We start from the raw sequence: 17,925 nt of genomic DNA on the forward strand, positions 1-17,925 counted from the left end.
TGGAAGAGTTTATACTTTTGGGGCCCACTTGTGCAATTGGATTCCCAAGGACAAATCTTTGCATCCATGCAGAGCCTTCTTTATTTCAGTGGAGTGTCTGCTGAGTTGTTGGAGCTGCGGGAATGGTGACCTGAGAAAATCATGGTACCAGGTCTGGGCACGGCTGAGGGCATCCGCTTAGGGCAAATTGCTCAAACTCGAGGCTCCTTACAGCCCCACACTGGAGACCTTTCCAAATAGGCCACAAACCAGTCACACCAAGCACTTCAGCTTCCAATCTGGCCAGCCAGAAGCCTCATGAACAAAACCCCTCTGACATCCCAGCTCTTCCTATGCCCCAGTCATCCCCGGGCCTAACACACAGGTGAGGGGATATAGAACCCAACCTCACCTACCCCGAATGGGTTCTTTTGGTCCCAATGAATTTACACTCTGGATCTTACCAACAAGACCACGCTGAGCCAATCCTTTTAGAATCTAAAGGTTTATTATTAAAAGAAAGAAAAGCTTGAGAGTAAGGTTGTTTAAGGATAATACATTACGTGCATCAAATCACCCAGTTCTCGATGCAGGCTCTTAGCAGTTTATAACATCTCTGCTATCTTAAAAGTCTCTGGTGTACATCCTATGTCAGGATGGGTCCACGGTTCTTTCCAGCTCATTGTTCCCTGCAAGGCTGCATCTGGGATCAGGAGCAAAACTGAAGACAAGATGGAGGGTGCCACATGGCACTTATATACCTCTCCTGGTATCTTCTTGGCCAGAGAAGGTCACATGGTCCAACCAACCTATCTTTGCATCCCATGCTGGTTTGCAGGTATCAGTCACATTCCTGAGGTGTGTTATTGGCACCTAGAGATTGTTTCCTTGCTAATTAGCATAGCCATTGACTGAGCATTCCTACAGAGTATGTTTATAACTCCACATACAGATATTATACAATTACATGAATAGCATATACAGAATCAGTAGAACAGAAGCTTTCATGTGACACCTCACATGGGCCCCCTTTGTATACATTTTGGGGCAAATACACCCCCCCCCATGGGTGCAGCAGTGATCTGGCTGCTCCCCTTAAAATTCAGTAACGTGACACTGGTCACTTCAGACTTATCCACAGTGAATTTAAGAATCCTGTTAGCTCTGGAAGAAGATTAGCCATATATGTTCCCATCTTCACTGGAGACAGCCATCAGTACAGCCTGATACCCTTGTAGCCTGCCATGTTCACAGATAGGGTATGTCTACACTACAAAGTTAATTCGAACTAACAGACATTAGTTCGAATTAACTTTGATAGGCGCTACACATGCAAACCGCTAGTTCGAACTTAATTCGAACTAGCGGTACGCTTAATTCAAACTAGGTAAACCTCATTCCACGAGGACTAACGCCTAGTTCGAATTAACTAGTTCGAATTAAGGGCTGTGTAGCCACTTAATTCGAACTAGTGGGAGACTAGCCCTCCCCAGCTTTCCCTGGTGGCCACTCTGGGCACCACCAGGGAAACTCTTCTGCCCCCCTCCCGGCCCCGGAGCCCTTAAAGGGGCACGGGCTGGCTACAGTGCCCGTGCCAGGTGCAAGCCTGCCAGCACCCAGCCAGCAGACCCTGCACCTGGCACGGCTTGAGCCAGCCATCCGCTGCCACCCAGCCCTCCCGCCTCTTCCCGGGACCAGGCTGGCGGCTCCCAGGAGCCTGCACAGGTCCGCAAGAGGCGGGCACCCACCTGGTCTAGTGCGGACATCGTGGACCTCGTCCACGACCTCCGCACTAGGCACAGGAAAGTGGCCATCTAGGGCAGGATAGCTGCCAGCCTGGCCACCCAGGAGCAGGTGTGCATGAAAATCAGGGTGGTCCAGTGAGACCCCTGACCCTGAGCCCTGAGCTTACAATGGCTGTACTGGGTCAGACCAAAGGTCCATCTAGCCCAATAGCCTGTCTGCCGACAGTGGCCAACACTAGGGACCCTGGAGGGGATGGACCGAAACAATGACCAAGCCATTTGTCTCGTGCCATCCATCTCCAGCCTTCCACAAACAGAGGCCAGGGACACCATTTCTACCCCCTGGCTAATACCACTCCATGGACCCAACCTCCATGACTTTATCTCACTTCTCTTTAATCTCTGTTCTAGTACTAGCCTTCACAGCCTCCTGCAGCAAGGAGTTCCACAGGTTGACTATTTGCTTTGTGAAGAACAACTTTCTGTTATTAGTTTGAAGCCTGCTACCCATTCATTTCATTTGGTGTCCTCTAGTCCTTCTATTATGGGAACTAATGAAGAACTTTTCTTTATGCACCCTCTCCACACCACTCGTGCTTTTATAGACCTCTATCTTATCCCCCCTCAGTCTCCTCTTTTCTAAGCTGAGAAGTCCCAGCCTCTTTAGCCTCTCTTCATATGGGACCTGTTTCAAACCCCTAATCATTTTAGTTGCCCTCCCCTCTCCCACCCTCTCTCTTCCCCTCTCCCACCTCCTTTTCCCAGTCTCCCCGAGTTTTGTTCGATAAAGAGAGTTTCTGTTTTTGAACACACGTGTCCTTTATTTTGTACATCAGGAAGGGGGGCTAGGGAGGGGTAAGTGGAAGGGGGTGAGGGAGGAATGGGGTACAAGCCCCCAATGGGGAGGACTGGGCTGGCTCTGTGGGCTCCTCGGGGTGGAAGCTCTCCTGTAGTCCCCCGATTGACCCCCCCCTGGATGGCTTCCTGCGGCAAGTGCAGCCGGGCTGATGGCTGAGTGCTGTTATGTGCTGAGTGTGGGCACTCATGGCACTCCAAACTAGGACTGCTTTGCAAGCGGGGAACCCCTGAGAACTGTTTGTCCAGGGTGGGGGTCGGGTCCGTTTAAGCACAGCCCTCAGCTAGCCTGAGACAGCAGCTCCATGCTCTAAGTCCTACTCTGATGCACTGCCGGCACTGCTTCCGGCCATCCTTAACCTTGGTTCAGGGTCCACTCAGTGTGGACGTGCTAGTTCGAATTAGCAAAACGCTAATTCGAACTAGTTTTTAAGGAGACATACCCATATATATTTATACAATTACAGCTTCCCTTTTGACTGACAAGACAACAAATACAGGTAGGGGGATCATACATCCCATTTTGGTTGGGACATTTCCCTTTTTAAGCCTTGTCCAAGACATCCTTTCCTTCTTGGCAAATTGGGCATTTCCCATCAGTTGGCAAGTATAAATGGGACAAATGCCCAGTTTTGCCAAGAAAGCCTGGTTGTTCCTATCTCCGCCCTCTAGGGATGTGCAAAGGAACTTTGAGGGCTTAGCAGTGACACAAGGTGCCAGGCTTTGGGCTGTTAGCCAAAAACCTGGGCAGCGGGGGCTTGGGACAGCCCTGTGCAAGGTTCCATTTTCCCTTGAGAAATAATGTTCCCCTAGGCAAGCAAAGGGGTGGTCTCGTTGTCTGTTTTTCCCATTGCATCATTCATCTGTTCTACCTAACTCTATTAGGTTACCAATGTTTCTAAGACTATTGCCTTTTAAAATGGGGCTGTGGATAATGAAGAATAAGTGAAAAGTAATCTGGGGTTTCAAGACATTTTGTACTACAAAAATGAAACATGTTTTAAAGGCTCTTAATTTCTGTTTCTATGTGACATACTGAAACAAAATGCTTATTCACTGATAGAACAACCAATCCATTACTGTTAGCTAAAGCAAACATCTGAGTCAATGAGAGTAACAGAATACTGGCACTACTTCAGGAGCCTGTGTCGTACAGTTTGCTAATATTGTTTTTTTTAATTTACTGAAATCACTGAAATAAAAAGTTGAAAAGTTTGTAGTCTAGAGCAGATCCCCAAACTGGGGGACGTGCCCCCCCCCTCGTCGGTGGCCAGAAAGGGAACCCTAACTCTCACCCTCACCCAGCCCTGCTCTGGCCCTACCCTCAGTTTCCAGACTCATCTCTGCCCTCAGCTTCAGGCACCAACTGCATCTTCAGCCCCACTCCTGTCCTTGGCCCCTGGCTATGTCTCCATTCCTAGCTCTAGACTCGACCCCATCTGCAGCCTTAGCCTGTGCACCCTTACCTCTGTCCTGTGTCCTGCCCTGCTGCCCCCCTGCACCAGGCCATAGCTCCCAAGGGGGTCAGAGCATAGACTGAGTTAAGGATGTGTGTGACTGAGAAATGTTTGGGTTAAGAAAATAGAATAGTCACACAATTCTTTAGAAGTTCATGGTTCCTGGCTTGTATCTGGTCTGTTATAATTTGGCCCACAAATTTACCCTATTTGTGACCTTAACTATAAAATGTATGTGAAAGTTTATAAGATGTCACAATCACTTCTTATAAGAGATGTTGAAAGGAAATGATGCAAAAAGGAGATGCTGAATTAGTTCAAACCAAAAAAATGTATTGCTATAATTCTAGGACTGTGTTAAGATCATGCTTGCTAAGCAAGAAGAGTGTGGAACGAGAAATCAGTGTATCAGAGTTGGTATATGGAGAAACTATGCTTAATTACCTGACAAAATAAGGAGAGCATCGTTCCTTTTGTGAGTTAAGGAAACAGACATAGGTAAGCATCATCCTTACTATATTAACTGGCACCCGGGAGCGGCTCCCCGAGGAAGAAAGGCAGCCTAATCCCTCCCCTTTCCCCCACATGTCAGGCTGCTCACTCTTGCTGCTGTTCCCTCCCCACCATCTCCTGGCACCTTGGTCCTTTGTCATACTGGTACTGAGAGATGTCCTCACCAGACCAGATCAGAGAGAGAACATGACCACCTTGACTGGTTCCAGCTGAATCCCAAACACCCATCTGAGATGATATAGGATCATATTTCAACTGCTTCAGCCTGTCTTAACTAATGTCATTTCTTTTCCCTGAAAGGACAGTTTTTACCATCTTTGGTGCCATCTACAAAACTGTCAAACAAAGATAATTTTCCTTCTAAAAACTGTCGCCAGCTAAAAGTAAGGGAAAAGAGATGTTAAAATGAAATCCTTATATAATACTTTACATTTCAAATGCTTTAACTGTTTTCCCCTCATCTTTAATAAAAGGATTAAATTACTTTTAATGTTGTTCGTGCCATGGTACAAAGCAGGCTGTTATTTCTGTATACCAAACCCCGACCTTTATTTAATGCTGTTCAGTGTTGGACAAGCACTGGGTTATGTTAACATCTTTGGGCCCCTGTATTCCATCTAAATTAATAAAACTTGTCCTACATGAATTTATATTCTTGAAGAATCTCTGTTCATTAAAGAGCAGAGGGATGAGTCATTTCCATCTGAAAATGTTTTGTCTACTGCTTTTACAAGGGACACCTAAAATCACTGTTATTGAAAGGGAAAGAGGAAAAGCTGTTTCTGGTTTGTTCAACATAGCATATGTCTCTACAGCAACTAGATACTCACAGCTGGCCCATGCTAACTAGCATGGGCTCATGGGGCTGAGGATGCAAGGCTGTTTCATTGCTGTGTAAACTTCCAGGTAGGGATGTAAGCAAGTAGTCCATTACCTGATAAGTTGATAACTCACATTCCCCGCCCTCCCTCTGCCTCTGCCTGTGTCAGAGGCTGCAAGGGAAGGTGGGAGAGCCGGCTTAAAAAAACTGGTTGCCCCCAGTACCATCTCCGGCAGCTCCCTGCTGGGACCCCCTGTGGTCAGAGGCTGCTGCTAACCAGGCAGGCAGCCCAGCTTAGTCTGAGCTCGCGCAGGGACTGGGACCATCCCTGGGGCCGCTGCTGGCTGTTGCTGTGGCGACCCTGTGCTCTGGTGGCCGTAGAGCTGACAACTGGCCCCTGCTCTGAAGGCGGTAGGGATTGTTGCTCCGGTAGCCCCAGGGCTGACAGCTGCTTCAGCCTTGCCCCTTCAGAAGAAATTAGAGGTCACAGAAAGTCACAGAATCCATGACTTCTGTGATGATATTGTACCTTTATTTATTATATAAAGTAGCAGGTTATCATATCACATCCTAAAAGTCTGATTAAAAAAAATCATCTTGCTCACTTTGATCAACTGGTCCTTCAGCCTTCATATAGATTGCATTGCTCATTACACATCTTCCATTCTTCTCTTATCCTGGCTTTCCTTCTCCATGTGTATGACTTTTCACGATAAAATCTTCCTATGTCTTTGGAGGTAGACTGAGTGGTCATTTCAGTTCCCATGGTACCACTCAGCAACAGTTATAATCAGTCCATTGATTGTCAGTGAGCCTCGGTATATGCCAGGCCCTTTGCATTTTACTGTACCTGCTTTCAAACAATGATATCCTGTGCTCCACTCTGCTGTCTGATCACTTTGTTGGGGACTCGGTCACAGATTGAAATCTTTAGAATTCTTTCCACCACCCTTTTAGTGAAAGATTGTTGTTGCTTCTCTGCCTTTGTCAATGCCCATGTTTCACTGCTGTATGGCAGTACTGTTGGGTTGAAGAGGTTAGCATGTGTTGTCTTGTTGAATTTTCCTCGGAGGACATCCTTGATAGAATTGGATGTGTGCCAATCAGCTTTCTTTCTTCTCAAGAGTTCTCCTTCCTGACTGTGGCACATGTTAATTTCTTGGCCCAAATAGTTATGGTTCAACTTTTTCTCTTTTTCTCTTTCTTTTCCCTTGACTATTATTTGGGGCTTTTGGCAAGGCATCAGACTGCATAAATTTCATTTTAGAGCTGTTCATTGTCAGTTTGAGTTGGCTGTTTTTTGTGTTGCGTTGTTGCTACATAATCTGTAGTTGGTATTTTGGCAATCAATGTGATATCTGTGAATTTGAGGTGGTTAACTGCTCTTTGTTGATACTGATTCTACCCTGCCAGTTCATCCACCTCATTACCACTCTGAGGCAGTCTGTGAAGAGTTTTGGTAAAACTGTGTCTTGTATGTCAAACTTCACTGATGAGGACAGAACTATGCACTTGCTGATCTGTTGAAGTGTTGGCAATGGGGTATTTATTTGAGGTTTGAACAGTTTGGTGTAGCAATCTTTGCAGCCTGCTTTTATCTAGGATGTACTGATTTAAATCAAATTTCCCACTGATATTTCTTCACATATTTCTTCAAACAGTAGTACAAATCTGATCAATAAAACGTCTTTAATTTACAGCTCAGTACGACATTTTACATCTAAGAGGATATACTTTGTGTATGTTTTAGATAACTTGATTTTATTAATTTAGGAAATAGTACATAATATTCATTATCTGTGTCAAGTTGCAGATACAGTACATTAGGAATTGTAAAAACAATCTCTCTCTCACACACTCTCTCTCTCACACACACACTGTAGCACTTAAATTTTATCAAATTAAATCTTAAATGTTACATAAATATTTGTACATAAACATCTATAATTAGCTCTCATCTTCCTCACCCCCGCAGTCATTTTGATGCAGCTCTGACGCCAAATTACCAAAAATGCTAAATCTGGCTGTGCTTAGAGTGCTATTTTATGTACTATAAAATAAGAAAATGACACACAGTGGCAATTGGCAATTCTAGATTTTCTCTTCCTGCAGCTTTCTGTACTGTATACTTGGGTGACAAATTCTAAATCTCATTAACTAATTGAACAAGCCATAAAGATAAACTAAACTTTTTTTATCTATCAACATCCAACATATCAAACATTTGGGAATTTACTTGTTAAATCACACTTATACTAAAAAGCTTAAAGTCTGGAAGAATGGTGTATTGCAAAGTTGATCCACATTGTTCTTCAGATCTGTCCTCATCATTTTCTCCCAATAAACAGTTTTCTTGTGATATTTTCATTCTTGCAACTAGGCCTTGCATCATCTTCTTGCACTGCTTACACGTTACACGTTTTCCTTCTTTACGCAGGGAACAAATTTCTTCAAAATATTCCTAGATAGGGTCTCTTTTACACCCAGAAGCCATGACAGTTTTTCTCTGGCAAAAGTGAAGGGGAATATAGGAAGCCATGTGTGTGCAGAATAATGTCTCCCCTGTTTCTTTCCAATCCACTCTACTGTTTCTCTCTATGTTGCCTCCATCATTTCCTATTTATTGTCTCTCTGTCTTAACTAACTCTGCCGTGCTTGGCCCAGGTCCACCATCACATAAGCATAGAACAAAAACAATCCCACCCAGACTGTGTCTATCTTTGCATGTTAGTCTGCTGAGAAATATAAATTGAAGACCCAGAACATTCAAGAAGCAAGGCCTGGTTGTTAGGCTAGACAGACAGGAGCCATTAATTCATTTTTTGTAAGACTGTAAGTTGGATGTAGCATGTTTGTGATAAAATTTAATTGTAACTTATTTTTAAATGAAAAATTTAGTATTTTATTGATGATTTAAAAACAAAAATCCAATTTTAAATAAAATCATCTTTATTTTTTTAAATTTATTTTTTTATCCACCCTGCTTCTATCCCTTTTCCATACTGCTTATGTAACCTTGTTTTTCAGCACTATTTTTGTTCTGTATAGCATCAGTCCCTGTTTGCATTTTTTGAGACATCTGTGGTCATAAGGGGTACATTTAGATTACAGGCTTTTGTCGACAAAGCCTCTGTCAACAGAAACTGTCGACAAAGAGCATCTAGACTGCATTAAGTGGATTGACAAAGCGATGCGCTTTGTCGACAAAGAGCATCCAGTCTGCCAGGTGCTCTGTCAACAAAAGAAGGCACCTGGAAGTGCTTCTGGAAGGTCACAGGGGCAGCCGTAAAGCCCAGGCGCTGCTGCGTGCTCTTAGCAGAGATGCGTGCTTAAAGGGATCCTCCTGGACAGCCGTTGCTATGCTCCTGCTTCTGGCTTGCCTACCTCCTAGAGGGAAAGCAAACCTGCTGCAGTTTTTGTTCTGGTTGCCCTGCTTTGTCGGACACCATAGCAGTTTATTTTCAGGTTTGGTTTTTGGCTTGTCAATTTTGTGCTTATTGGCCACGGAGCCTGAGCTGCCCCATGGCAGGCGATAGCCCCATACTGTGCTGCTGGAAGTTCTGCTGCATGCTCAGGAGAGCATCATGACGTTTGCAGAAGAGCTGGATCCTGAGCCCAGCTTTGAGCCCCTCGCTCAGGCTGCAGCCCTGCTGCCCTTGCCCCTGAAATTATTCATGGAGAGGCGAGTTTGGAGGCTGGACACCAGTTCCGACTGGTGTGACTGGCTAGTTATGCAGCAGTGGGATGACGACCAGTGGCTCCGAAACTTCCGGATGCAGAAGACCACCTTCCAGGAGCTCTGTGCTTGGCTCACCCCTGCCCTGCAACACCAGGACACCCACTTGCGGCCTGCCATCCCCCTTGAGAAGCGCGTCGCTATTGTGCTGTGGAAACTGGCCACCCTTGACCGCTACCGCTCCATGGGGCATGGGAAGGTCTATCGTCGGGGCCGTCTTGATGGAGGTAAGTCACTCTCGGGGGACTGTCCATTGGGGCGGGTGGATAAGGGGGATGGTCAGGACCAGGAATGGGGGATGGTCTGGAAATGGTGGAAGCCTGCCTGGCCTCACCCTGCGGGAGTGCGGGGGACACGGAGGGGTTGCCTGAGGTAGGGCTCTCGGGGTCTGGGAGGAGAGGGGTTGGGGGGTACCTCTCACCAGCTCATGCTACTCCTCCCATATCCTGTTCTGTGTGTTTGTATGTGTCCCTTTCTGTAGGCGGTGACGGCCATCAGTTTCGAGCTGCTCCACAGGACTGTCTGCCTCAGAGACCTGCCTACCATCTTGGACAGATTTGCGGGGCTGGGTTTTCTGAAACTGAAGTGGAGCACTCGACGGGACTCACATCCCGATCCGTGCACTGCCCCATCGAGCAGCATAGTACATTAATAGAAAGGGCTACTTTTCAGTGATGCTGCAGGCCCTGGTCGACCATTGGGGACAATTCACAGACATTTGTGTCAGGTGGTCAGGCCGGGCACATGATGCCCGCATATTCCAGAACTCCTACCTGTACCACAAGCTGCAGGCTGGGGCCTTTTCCCCGGAAAGGAACTATGCAGTTGGGGATGTGCAGATGCCTACGTGCATCATGACTGATGCGGCGTACCCCCTTAAGCTCTGGATCATGAAGCCCTACACTGGCCACCTAGATGTGAGCAGGGAACTCTTTAACTCCTGCCTGAATCAGGCTCGCTTCCAGGTGTAGTGCGCCTTTGGCCGGCTGAAGGGCAGATTTAGATGCCTGCTCACTCGGCTGGACATGGGGGAACACAACATCCCCGATGTGGTTGCAGCATGTTGTGTGCTGCATGACCTGGTGGAGAGGAAAGTGGAGGCCTTCCTCCCTGCGTGGGGGACATGGGCTGTTGTGGAGGGGAGGCACTTTGAGCAGCCCTGGACAGCTGCCATCCAGCAAGCCCACCAGTTGGGCTTGCGCATTCGGGAAGCTCTGAGGAAGCAATTCTCCCGAGGAGGCCGATGAGTTTCCCCAGGGCCTTCCAAATGTGGGATTGCCCCATGCCCCCAGTGCCTTCTTCCCCTAAACCCTTCCCGGCACCACATTCACACATTCTACTCATTCCTCACACACTGAGAACAGAGACAGGTGTTGCTGAAAAATTTTGTACAGTTTATTGCACTGTTGCTTTTTTGAAAAATTAAAAAAAAAACCTCTTTTGTTCAGAGAAAATAAACTGTTTTTAAACAAAGTAAAGTGCTTCCTTCAGTGACTCTCACAGGTGGGAAGGGGGGAGGGAGGCTCAGGGCTGAGGGGGCTGCCTGGAGGAAGAGCCCCTGGAGTTTGGCTGTAGAGGGCTTCTCGCACCCAGCTGTGCGGGCAGGCTGGGACAGTAGGGGGCTGGGCAGGAGGTGGGGCTGTACCTGGATCTGGGATGGCAGGGGTTGAAGGGGGGCAGGGGATGTGGAGGGAGGCTGAGCAGGAGGAGCAGGACCAGGCACAGGACCGGGGAAGACCATGGCCTCCCGGATCGCAGCACAAATGTCAGTGTGCTGCTGGGCAAATTCCTCGAGAAAGCGGCTGCGCCACTCGGCCTCTGCCTCCATCCTCCTGTCCATTGAGTCCTGTATCTGTTGCAGGAATGAGATGTGCTGGCGCACCAGGTCTAAATATGTGCTCCAGTGCTGACGGGTTCCCTGCGGCCGTCTGGGTGCTGGGGCAGGTGTGGCACCCCCTCCTGGTCAGCTGGCCTGGCTGTGGAGGACAAGAGGGAAAAGTCGTCAGTCATGCATGCTCACACTTTCCCTGAGAGGGCATGCCCTCCTTCTTCTCAGCAGACAGTGCCTGTCCTAGGGTCAGAGGCTGCTCATGTGAGTCTCAGTAAGCTATGGTGTGGCCTGGCCTGCAACCACGGCCTCCCTGGAGCCCAGAAGTTGTGCAGGCCACCATCCTGCCCCCCCTCACACACACCCCATGGTCGAGCAGCACAGACAACTGTCATGCCACGGTTGGGGTTCCCACAGAGTGCTGAGAGGTCTGCAGCTGTGAGGCAATCCCAGCGTCCCCAACCCATGGCTGCACCTGGCATCACTGCCTGCAGGAGCAGGTGGTGCCTAGCAGCTGTGCGGGTGCAGGGGTAGGGCAGCCCTCCCTGAGGTCGGCCATGTGTGTGCCCCCCAGGCTGTAATCAGCATGACATGTCACAATACTGCACTGTGCACTTCGCTCCCGCCTGTCCTCCCCTGTGTGTGTTGGACCCTCACAGCACACAATTCTCTCCCCGGTGTCCAAGGTGGTCTGTGAGGCCCCCTGAGAATCGGTGCCTGGCTTCTGGGTGCTCCGGGTGCTGTCTTCCTCCTCTTGGAGCTCCTGGTCGTCTGGCTGGTGTTGCGGCTGCTGCTGCACAGGGGTCTCCAAGCCTGATTCCACAAACCTCTCAGGAGGCAGGGGTTCCCCTGCCCCCAGAATCCTGTCCAGGTCCTCGAAGTATGCACAGTAGTGTGCTGTTTCCCCGGAACGGGAGCTGCGCTCACGGGCCCTGACATACCCCTGCCTCAGCTCCTTCACCTTGGCCTTGACCTTGACCTGCGGTGCCGTATGGGGGTGGTGGCCTTTCCTGGCCAGGCCATCAGCCATTCTAGCATATATATCCGTATTCCTGTGTCTTGACTGTGGTAGCTGAAGAGCCTCCTTCTCAGCCCACAGCTCCAGGAGGGTTTTGGTCTCGGGCCCTGACCAGGAGGATGCCCGGCGTTTTGTGTCTCTGGCTTGCTGGGGTATGTGTCCCTGGATGTGTCCCTGGAAGGGCCAGGGGAGCCTTGGGGGACATGTGCCTTGTCCCTGTGACATGGCTTCTACTTGGCTCACCGAACAGAGCTACTAGTCAGGGTCCTCTCTGTAGCAGGCTTACTGCCAGAGTGCTGATTCTGGGTGCCTGTGCCTTTTAAAGATGGCTACAGGCAGGAACAATAGAGTTGAAAGCAGTGGCAGGACAATCCAACAAGGCTTCTTCCTGGAGGCCTTTACTGTCGACATAAAGTCTGCCCTGAGACCACACTTAACTTCTGTCAACAGAACTCTGTCAACAAAGGCGTTATTCCTGGTAGAATGAGGATTACCACTGTTGACAAAACTGCCGAGTTCTGTCAACGTTATGTTGACAGAACTCAAGGCAGTGTAGATGCAGGTATAGTTTTGTTGACAAAAGTGAACTTTTGTCGACAAAACCCTGTAGTCTAGACATACCCAAGGTGTACTTAAGATCCTTTTGTTTTGGTATTTCTCAAAGTATTCATTTAGTCTTCTCCTTATCAGTTTGCGGAGGAGGGAGCACTTGAGTTTCTTGCCATCATTTTACTTCATATTCCTCTGTTTCTCTAGGAAATTCCTCATTTCCTTCGAGATTCTTCCCTTTGCTCTTTTGGTCTTTCTTTGCTCATCAGTTGAGGCAATACATGAAATTAGCCAAGTTTTTATCATCCTTGTCGCAGTCCTTGTCACAGTCCTTGTCTCAAAAAAGATATACTGGCATTAGAAAAAGTTCAGAGAAGGGCAACTAAAATGATTAGGGGTTTGGAACGGGTCCCATATGAGGAGAGATTAAAGAGACTAGGACTTTTCAGCTTGGAAAAGAGGAGACTAAGGGGGGATATGATAGAAGTATATAAAATCTGAATGGTGTGGAGAAAGTGAATAAGGAAAAGTTATTTGCTTGTTCCCATAATATAAGAACTAGGGGCCACCAAATGAAATTAATGGGCAGCAGGTTTAAAACAAATAAAAGGAAGCTCTTCTTCACACAGCGCATAGTCAACCTGTGGAACTCCTTGCCTGAGGAGGTTGTGAAGGCGAGGACTATAACAGGGTTGAAAAGAGATAAATGCATGGAGGTTCAGTCCATTAACAGCTATTAGCCAGGATGGGTAAGGAATGGTGTCCCTAGCCTCTGTTTGTCAGAGGATGCAGATGGATGGCAGGAGAGAGATGACTTGATCCTTACCTGTTCGGTTCACTCCCTCTGGTGCACCTGGCATTGGCCACTGTCAGCAGACAGGATACTGAGCTGGATGGACCTTTAGTCTGACCCAGTATGTCTGTTCTTATGTAGTTAGCTATGAAACTCTAGTCTTCCTTGGAAATGTTCACTTTCAGGATTGCCTCATCAGTTATTTTCAGTCTCTGTCTCTGATTTGCCATCTGTAGCGCTTTCTTCTCCAACTTTACGTTGAAGCGAAGCCTTGTTCTGAGCAAGCAGTTTTCCCTACTAATATTCATTGGTTTAAAATAATGGTTTTAAATACATTTTTGCATTCAGGTGACACAAGCCTATTTAAATAAAAAAATAAAACTCGGACTAAAGAAGATAGCAGGGAGACTAATTCTGCCTGCTGAATAGGACTCATGGATACTGCGAATCTAGCAAATCTTGTCTCTTTGAATATTTGTTTAAAGGAGACTTGGACAGCATCTGTAGAGTTATTTTAGAGGAAATCAGAACACCTTCTATATATTTGAGAGAGTTTGTTTGTTCAAGAACTCCTAAATGGTAAGTACTAGGACCACCAAATTTGATATGCAGCTTCCTCGTGTCATAATTTAAAACAACATAAGGATTGATTGTGTTGGGAAATTGGGATGTGCTTTGAATGGGTTGCTTCTCAGAAAACCATATAGAAGAGAGACAGAATCACTGTGCAAGTAAAAGGGATTGTCTGGAGGCATGCACCCCTTTGGGACTGCCCCAGCCCCAAGTATCCCATGCCTCAGGTGCTGAAGCCCTGCCCCTCACATTCTTACGGGGATATTGCTGTCTGTTCTCCTTTGTCAGGGAGTAAGGGGAAAGTGCACAGTTTGCTGGATTCTTCACTTTGGCTGGGGAGCACTGGGAGTAGACAAACCTGGACCTGCTCCAGCTAGAGGGGCATCCGTCCCCCTGCTGTGCCCTCTAGAGCCACAGTGGCCACAAAGAGGCACAACTCACCTGGTCCCAAGCTGCTGCGGTGAGAGAAGGCTATGATAGTTCTCTCTCCCTGCGACAGCCTGCATACTGACCTGCTGATCCTTAGCTCCACCCCAGAGCAATGATTTAAATGAAGCATGTACATTTTCAAATTAATCGAGTTAAGGACCTGAGCAATGTGGGGTAAATCTTCCAGTAGAACATAAGAACAGCTGTATTGGGACAGATCAAAGGTCCGTCTAGCCCAGTATCCTGTCTTTCAACAGTGCCAGATACCTCAAAGTGAATGAACAGAACAGGGAATCAAGTGTCATGTTAGGAGACTACTATAGGCCACCTATCTAGGTGGAAGAAGTAGAGGAGGCTTTTTTTAAACAACTGACAAAATCATCCAAAGCCCAAGATTTGGTGGTGATGGGGGACTTCAACTATCCAGATCTATGTTGGGAAAATTACACAGCAGGGCACAGACTATCCAATAAGTTCTTGGACTGCATTGAAGACAACTTTTTATTTCAGAAGGTTGAAAAAGCTACCGGGGGGAAACTGTTCTAGATTTGATCCTAACAAATAGGGAGGAACTAGTTGAAAATTTGAAAGTGGAAGGCAGCTTGGGTAAAAGTGATCATGAAATCATAGAGTTCACAATTCTACAGAAGGATAGAAGGGAGAACAGCAAAATAGAGACAATGGATTTCAGGAAGGCAGATTTTGGTAAGCTCAAGAGAGCTGATAGGTAAGGTCCCATGGGAATCGAGACTGAGGGGAAAAACAACTGAGGAGAGTTGGCAGTTTTTCAAAGGGACATTGGTAAGGGCCCAAAAGCAAGCTATTCTGATGCGTCGGAAAGATAGAAAATACGGCAAAAGACTGCCTTGGCTTAACCACGAGATCTTGCATGATCTAAAAATAAAAAAGGAGTCATATAAAAAATGGAAAGTAGGACAAATTACAAAGGAAGAATATCGGCAAATAGCACAGGAATGCAGGGGCAAGATTAGAAAGGCAAAGGCACAGAATGAGCTCAAACTACCTACGGGAATAAAGGGAAACAAGAAGACTTTTTATAAATACATTAGAAGCAAGAGGAAGACCAAGGAGAGGGTAGGCCCACTGGTCAGTGAGGAGGGAGAAACAGTAACAGGAAACTTGGAAATGGCAGAGATGCTCAATGACTTCTTTGTTTTGGTCTTCACCGAGAAGTCTGAAGGAATGCCTAACATAGTGAATGCTAGTGGGAAGGGGGTAGTTTTAGAAGGTAAAATAAAAAAAAGAACAAGTTAAAAATCACCTAGAAAAATTAGATGCCTGCAAGTCACCAGGGCCTGATGAAATGCATCCTAGAATACTCAAGGAGCTGATAGAGGAGGTATCTGAGCCTCTAGCTATCATCTTTGGAAAATCCTGTGAGACAGGAGAGATTCCAGAGGACTGGAAAAGGGCAAATATAGTGCCCATCTATAAAAAGGGAAATAAGAACAACTCAGGAAATTACAGACCAGTTAGTTTAATTTCTGTGCCAGGGAAGATAATGGAGCAAGTAATTAAGGAAATCATCTGTAAACACTTGGAAAGTGGCAAGGTAATAGGGAACAGCCAGCATGGATTTGTAAAGAACAAATCATGTCAAACCAATCGGATAGCTTTCTTTAATAGGATAACGAGTCTTGAGAATAAGGGAGAAGTGGTGGATGTGGTATACCTAGACTTTAGTAAGGCTTTTGATATGGTCTCGCATGATATTCTTATCAATAAATTAGGTAAATACATCTTAGATGGGGCTTAGGTGGGTGCATAACTGTCTGGATAACCGTACTCAGAGAGTAGTTATTAATGGTTTACAATTCTGCTGGAAAGGCGTAACAAGTGGGGCTCCGCAGGGGTCTGTTTTGGGACCAGCTTTGTTCAATACTTTCATCAACGATTTAGATATTGGTATAGAAAGTACGCTTATTAAGTTTACAGGTGATACCAAGCTGGGAGGGGTTGTGACTGCTCTGGAGGATAGGGTCATAATTCAAATTGACCTGGACAAATTGGAGAAATGGTCTGAGGTAAACAGGATGAAGTTTAATAAAGACAAATGCAAAGTGCTCCACTTAGGAAGGAACAATCAGTTTCACACATACAGAATGGGAAGCTACTGTCTGGGAAGGAGTATGGCAGAAAGGGATCTAGGGGTTATAGTGGACCACAAGTTGAATATGAGTCAGCAGTGTGATGCCGTTGCAAAGAAAGCAAACATGATTATGGGATGCATTAACAGGTGTGTTGTGAGCAAGACACGAGAATTAGGTTTGTTTAGTTTAGAAAAGAGAAGATTGAGGGGGGACATGATAACAGTTTTCAGGTATCTAAAAGGGTTTCATAAGGAGGAGGGAGAATACTTGTTCGTCTTGGCCTCTGGGGATAGAACAAGAAGCAATGGGCTTAAACTGCAGCAAGGGAGGTTTAGGTTGGACATTAGGAAAAAGTTCCTAACTGTCAGAGTAGTCAAACAATGGAATAAATTGCCCAGGGAGGTTGTTGAATCTCCATCTGTGGAGATATTTAAGAGTAGGTTAGATAAATGTCTTATCAGGGATGGTCTAGACAGTATTTGGTCCTTCCATGAGGGTAGGGGACTGGACTCGATGACCTCTTGAGGTCCCTTCCAGTCCTAATATTCTATGATTCTATGATCAATCCCCTGTTGCCCATTCCCAGCTTCTGACAAACAGAGGCTAGGGACATCATTCCTGCCCATCCTGGCTAATAGCTGTCGATGGGCCTATCTTCCATGAATTTATCTAGCTCTTTTTTGAACCTTGTTATAGTTTTGGACCTCACATCATCATCTGGCAAGGAGTTCCACAGGTTGATTGTGTATTGTGTGAAGAAGTACTTCCTTTTGTTTGTTTTAAACCTGTTACATACTAATTTTGTTTAGTGATCCCTAGTTCTTTTGTTATGAGGAGTAATTAACTCTTCTTTTTATTCACTTTTTCCGCACCAGTCATGATTTTATAGACTTCTATCATATGCCCTTTTAGTCATCTCTTTCCCAAGTTAAAAAGTCCCAGTCTTATTAATCTTTCCTCCTATGGCAGCCATTCTTTTCTGAACTTTTTCCAAGGTCAAGTTTTTTTTTTAAGATGAGGTGACCACATCTACACAAAGTATTCACAATTCAGTTATTATATCTCTTTCATTAAACTGTTATACTTCCCAACTCTCCTTCGGACCAGTAATAACACCCAAAAACTCAGCCTCCACTGCAAGTGGAATTTCTTTCTTCCTTGTATGTCCTCTGTATTTTCAGCTACTTGGCTTTAACTATACTAGGACATATTTATTGTTTTCCTCTGTAATGGATGGTCCCTGTTATCAATATATCAAAACTAACTTGCTAGGCTATGAGATTTATGATCTTTATATGTTTAATCTTCTTACTTGGCACAAGTTCTTTCTATGTAGGTACCTTCACCTTGATTAATGTCCATGAAGAACTTCACAGATTTACCAAATCCAGTGGAATTGGGATACAGGGCACACACTCTTAATGAATTAGTGCTCTATTGCTGTAATCACTTAATTTAGTTTCGCTCACTGTGTATTAATAATGAATACCTCCGAACTTCATCTGAGTTCATACTTTTT

At 46.1% G+C, this 17,925-nt stretch overlaps 1 protein-coding gene across 5 annotated transcripts in view; it reads left to right on the plus strand.

The window, feature by feature from the left end:
- Positions 1 to 17,925, plus strand: part of PCBD2 (pterin-4 alpha-carbinolamine dehydratase 2) — a 67,625-nt gene that overhangs the window by 21,612 nt on the left and 28,088 nt on the right. The window contains exons 2-4 of one of the 5 annotated variants that reach the window (XM_075900408.1): positions 4,387 to 4,534; positions 4,629 to 9,332; positions 9,587 to 14,373. The exons of 3 other annotated variants lie outside the window; for them this stretch is intronic. In XM_075900408.1, coding sequence (XP_075756523.1) covers positions 8,954 to 9,332; positions 9,587 to 9,780 — 573 coding nt within the window. In that variant the 5' untranslated portion in view covers positions 4,387 to 4,534; positions 4,629 to 8,953 and the 3' untranslated portion in view covers positions 9,781 to 14,373. Of the gene's footprint in view, positions 1 to 4,386; positions 4,535 to 4,628; positions 9,333 to 9,586; positions 14,374 to 17,925 lie in introns of those variants that run through there. One more of the 5 variants, XM_075900409.1, reaches the window with a different exon arrangement.

The sequence above is a fragment of the Pelodiscus sinensis genome, chromosome 17 (genome assembly GCF_049634645.1).
Source record: "Pelodiscus sinensis isolate JC-2024 chromosome 17, ASM4963464v1, whole genome shotgun sequence".
NCBI lineage: Eukaryota > Metazoa > Chordata > Testudines > Trionychidae > Pelodiscus > Pelodiscus sinensis.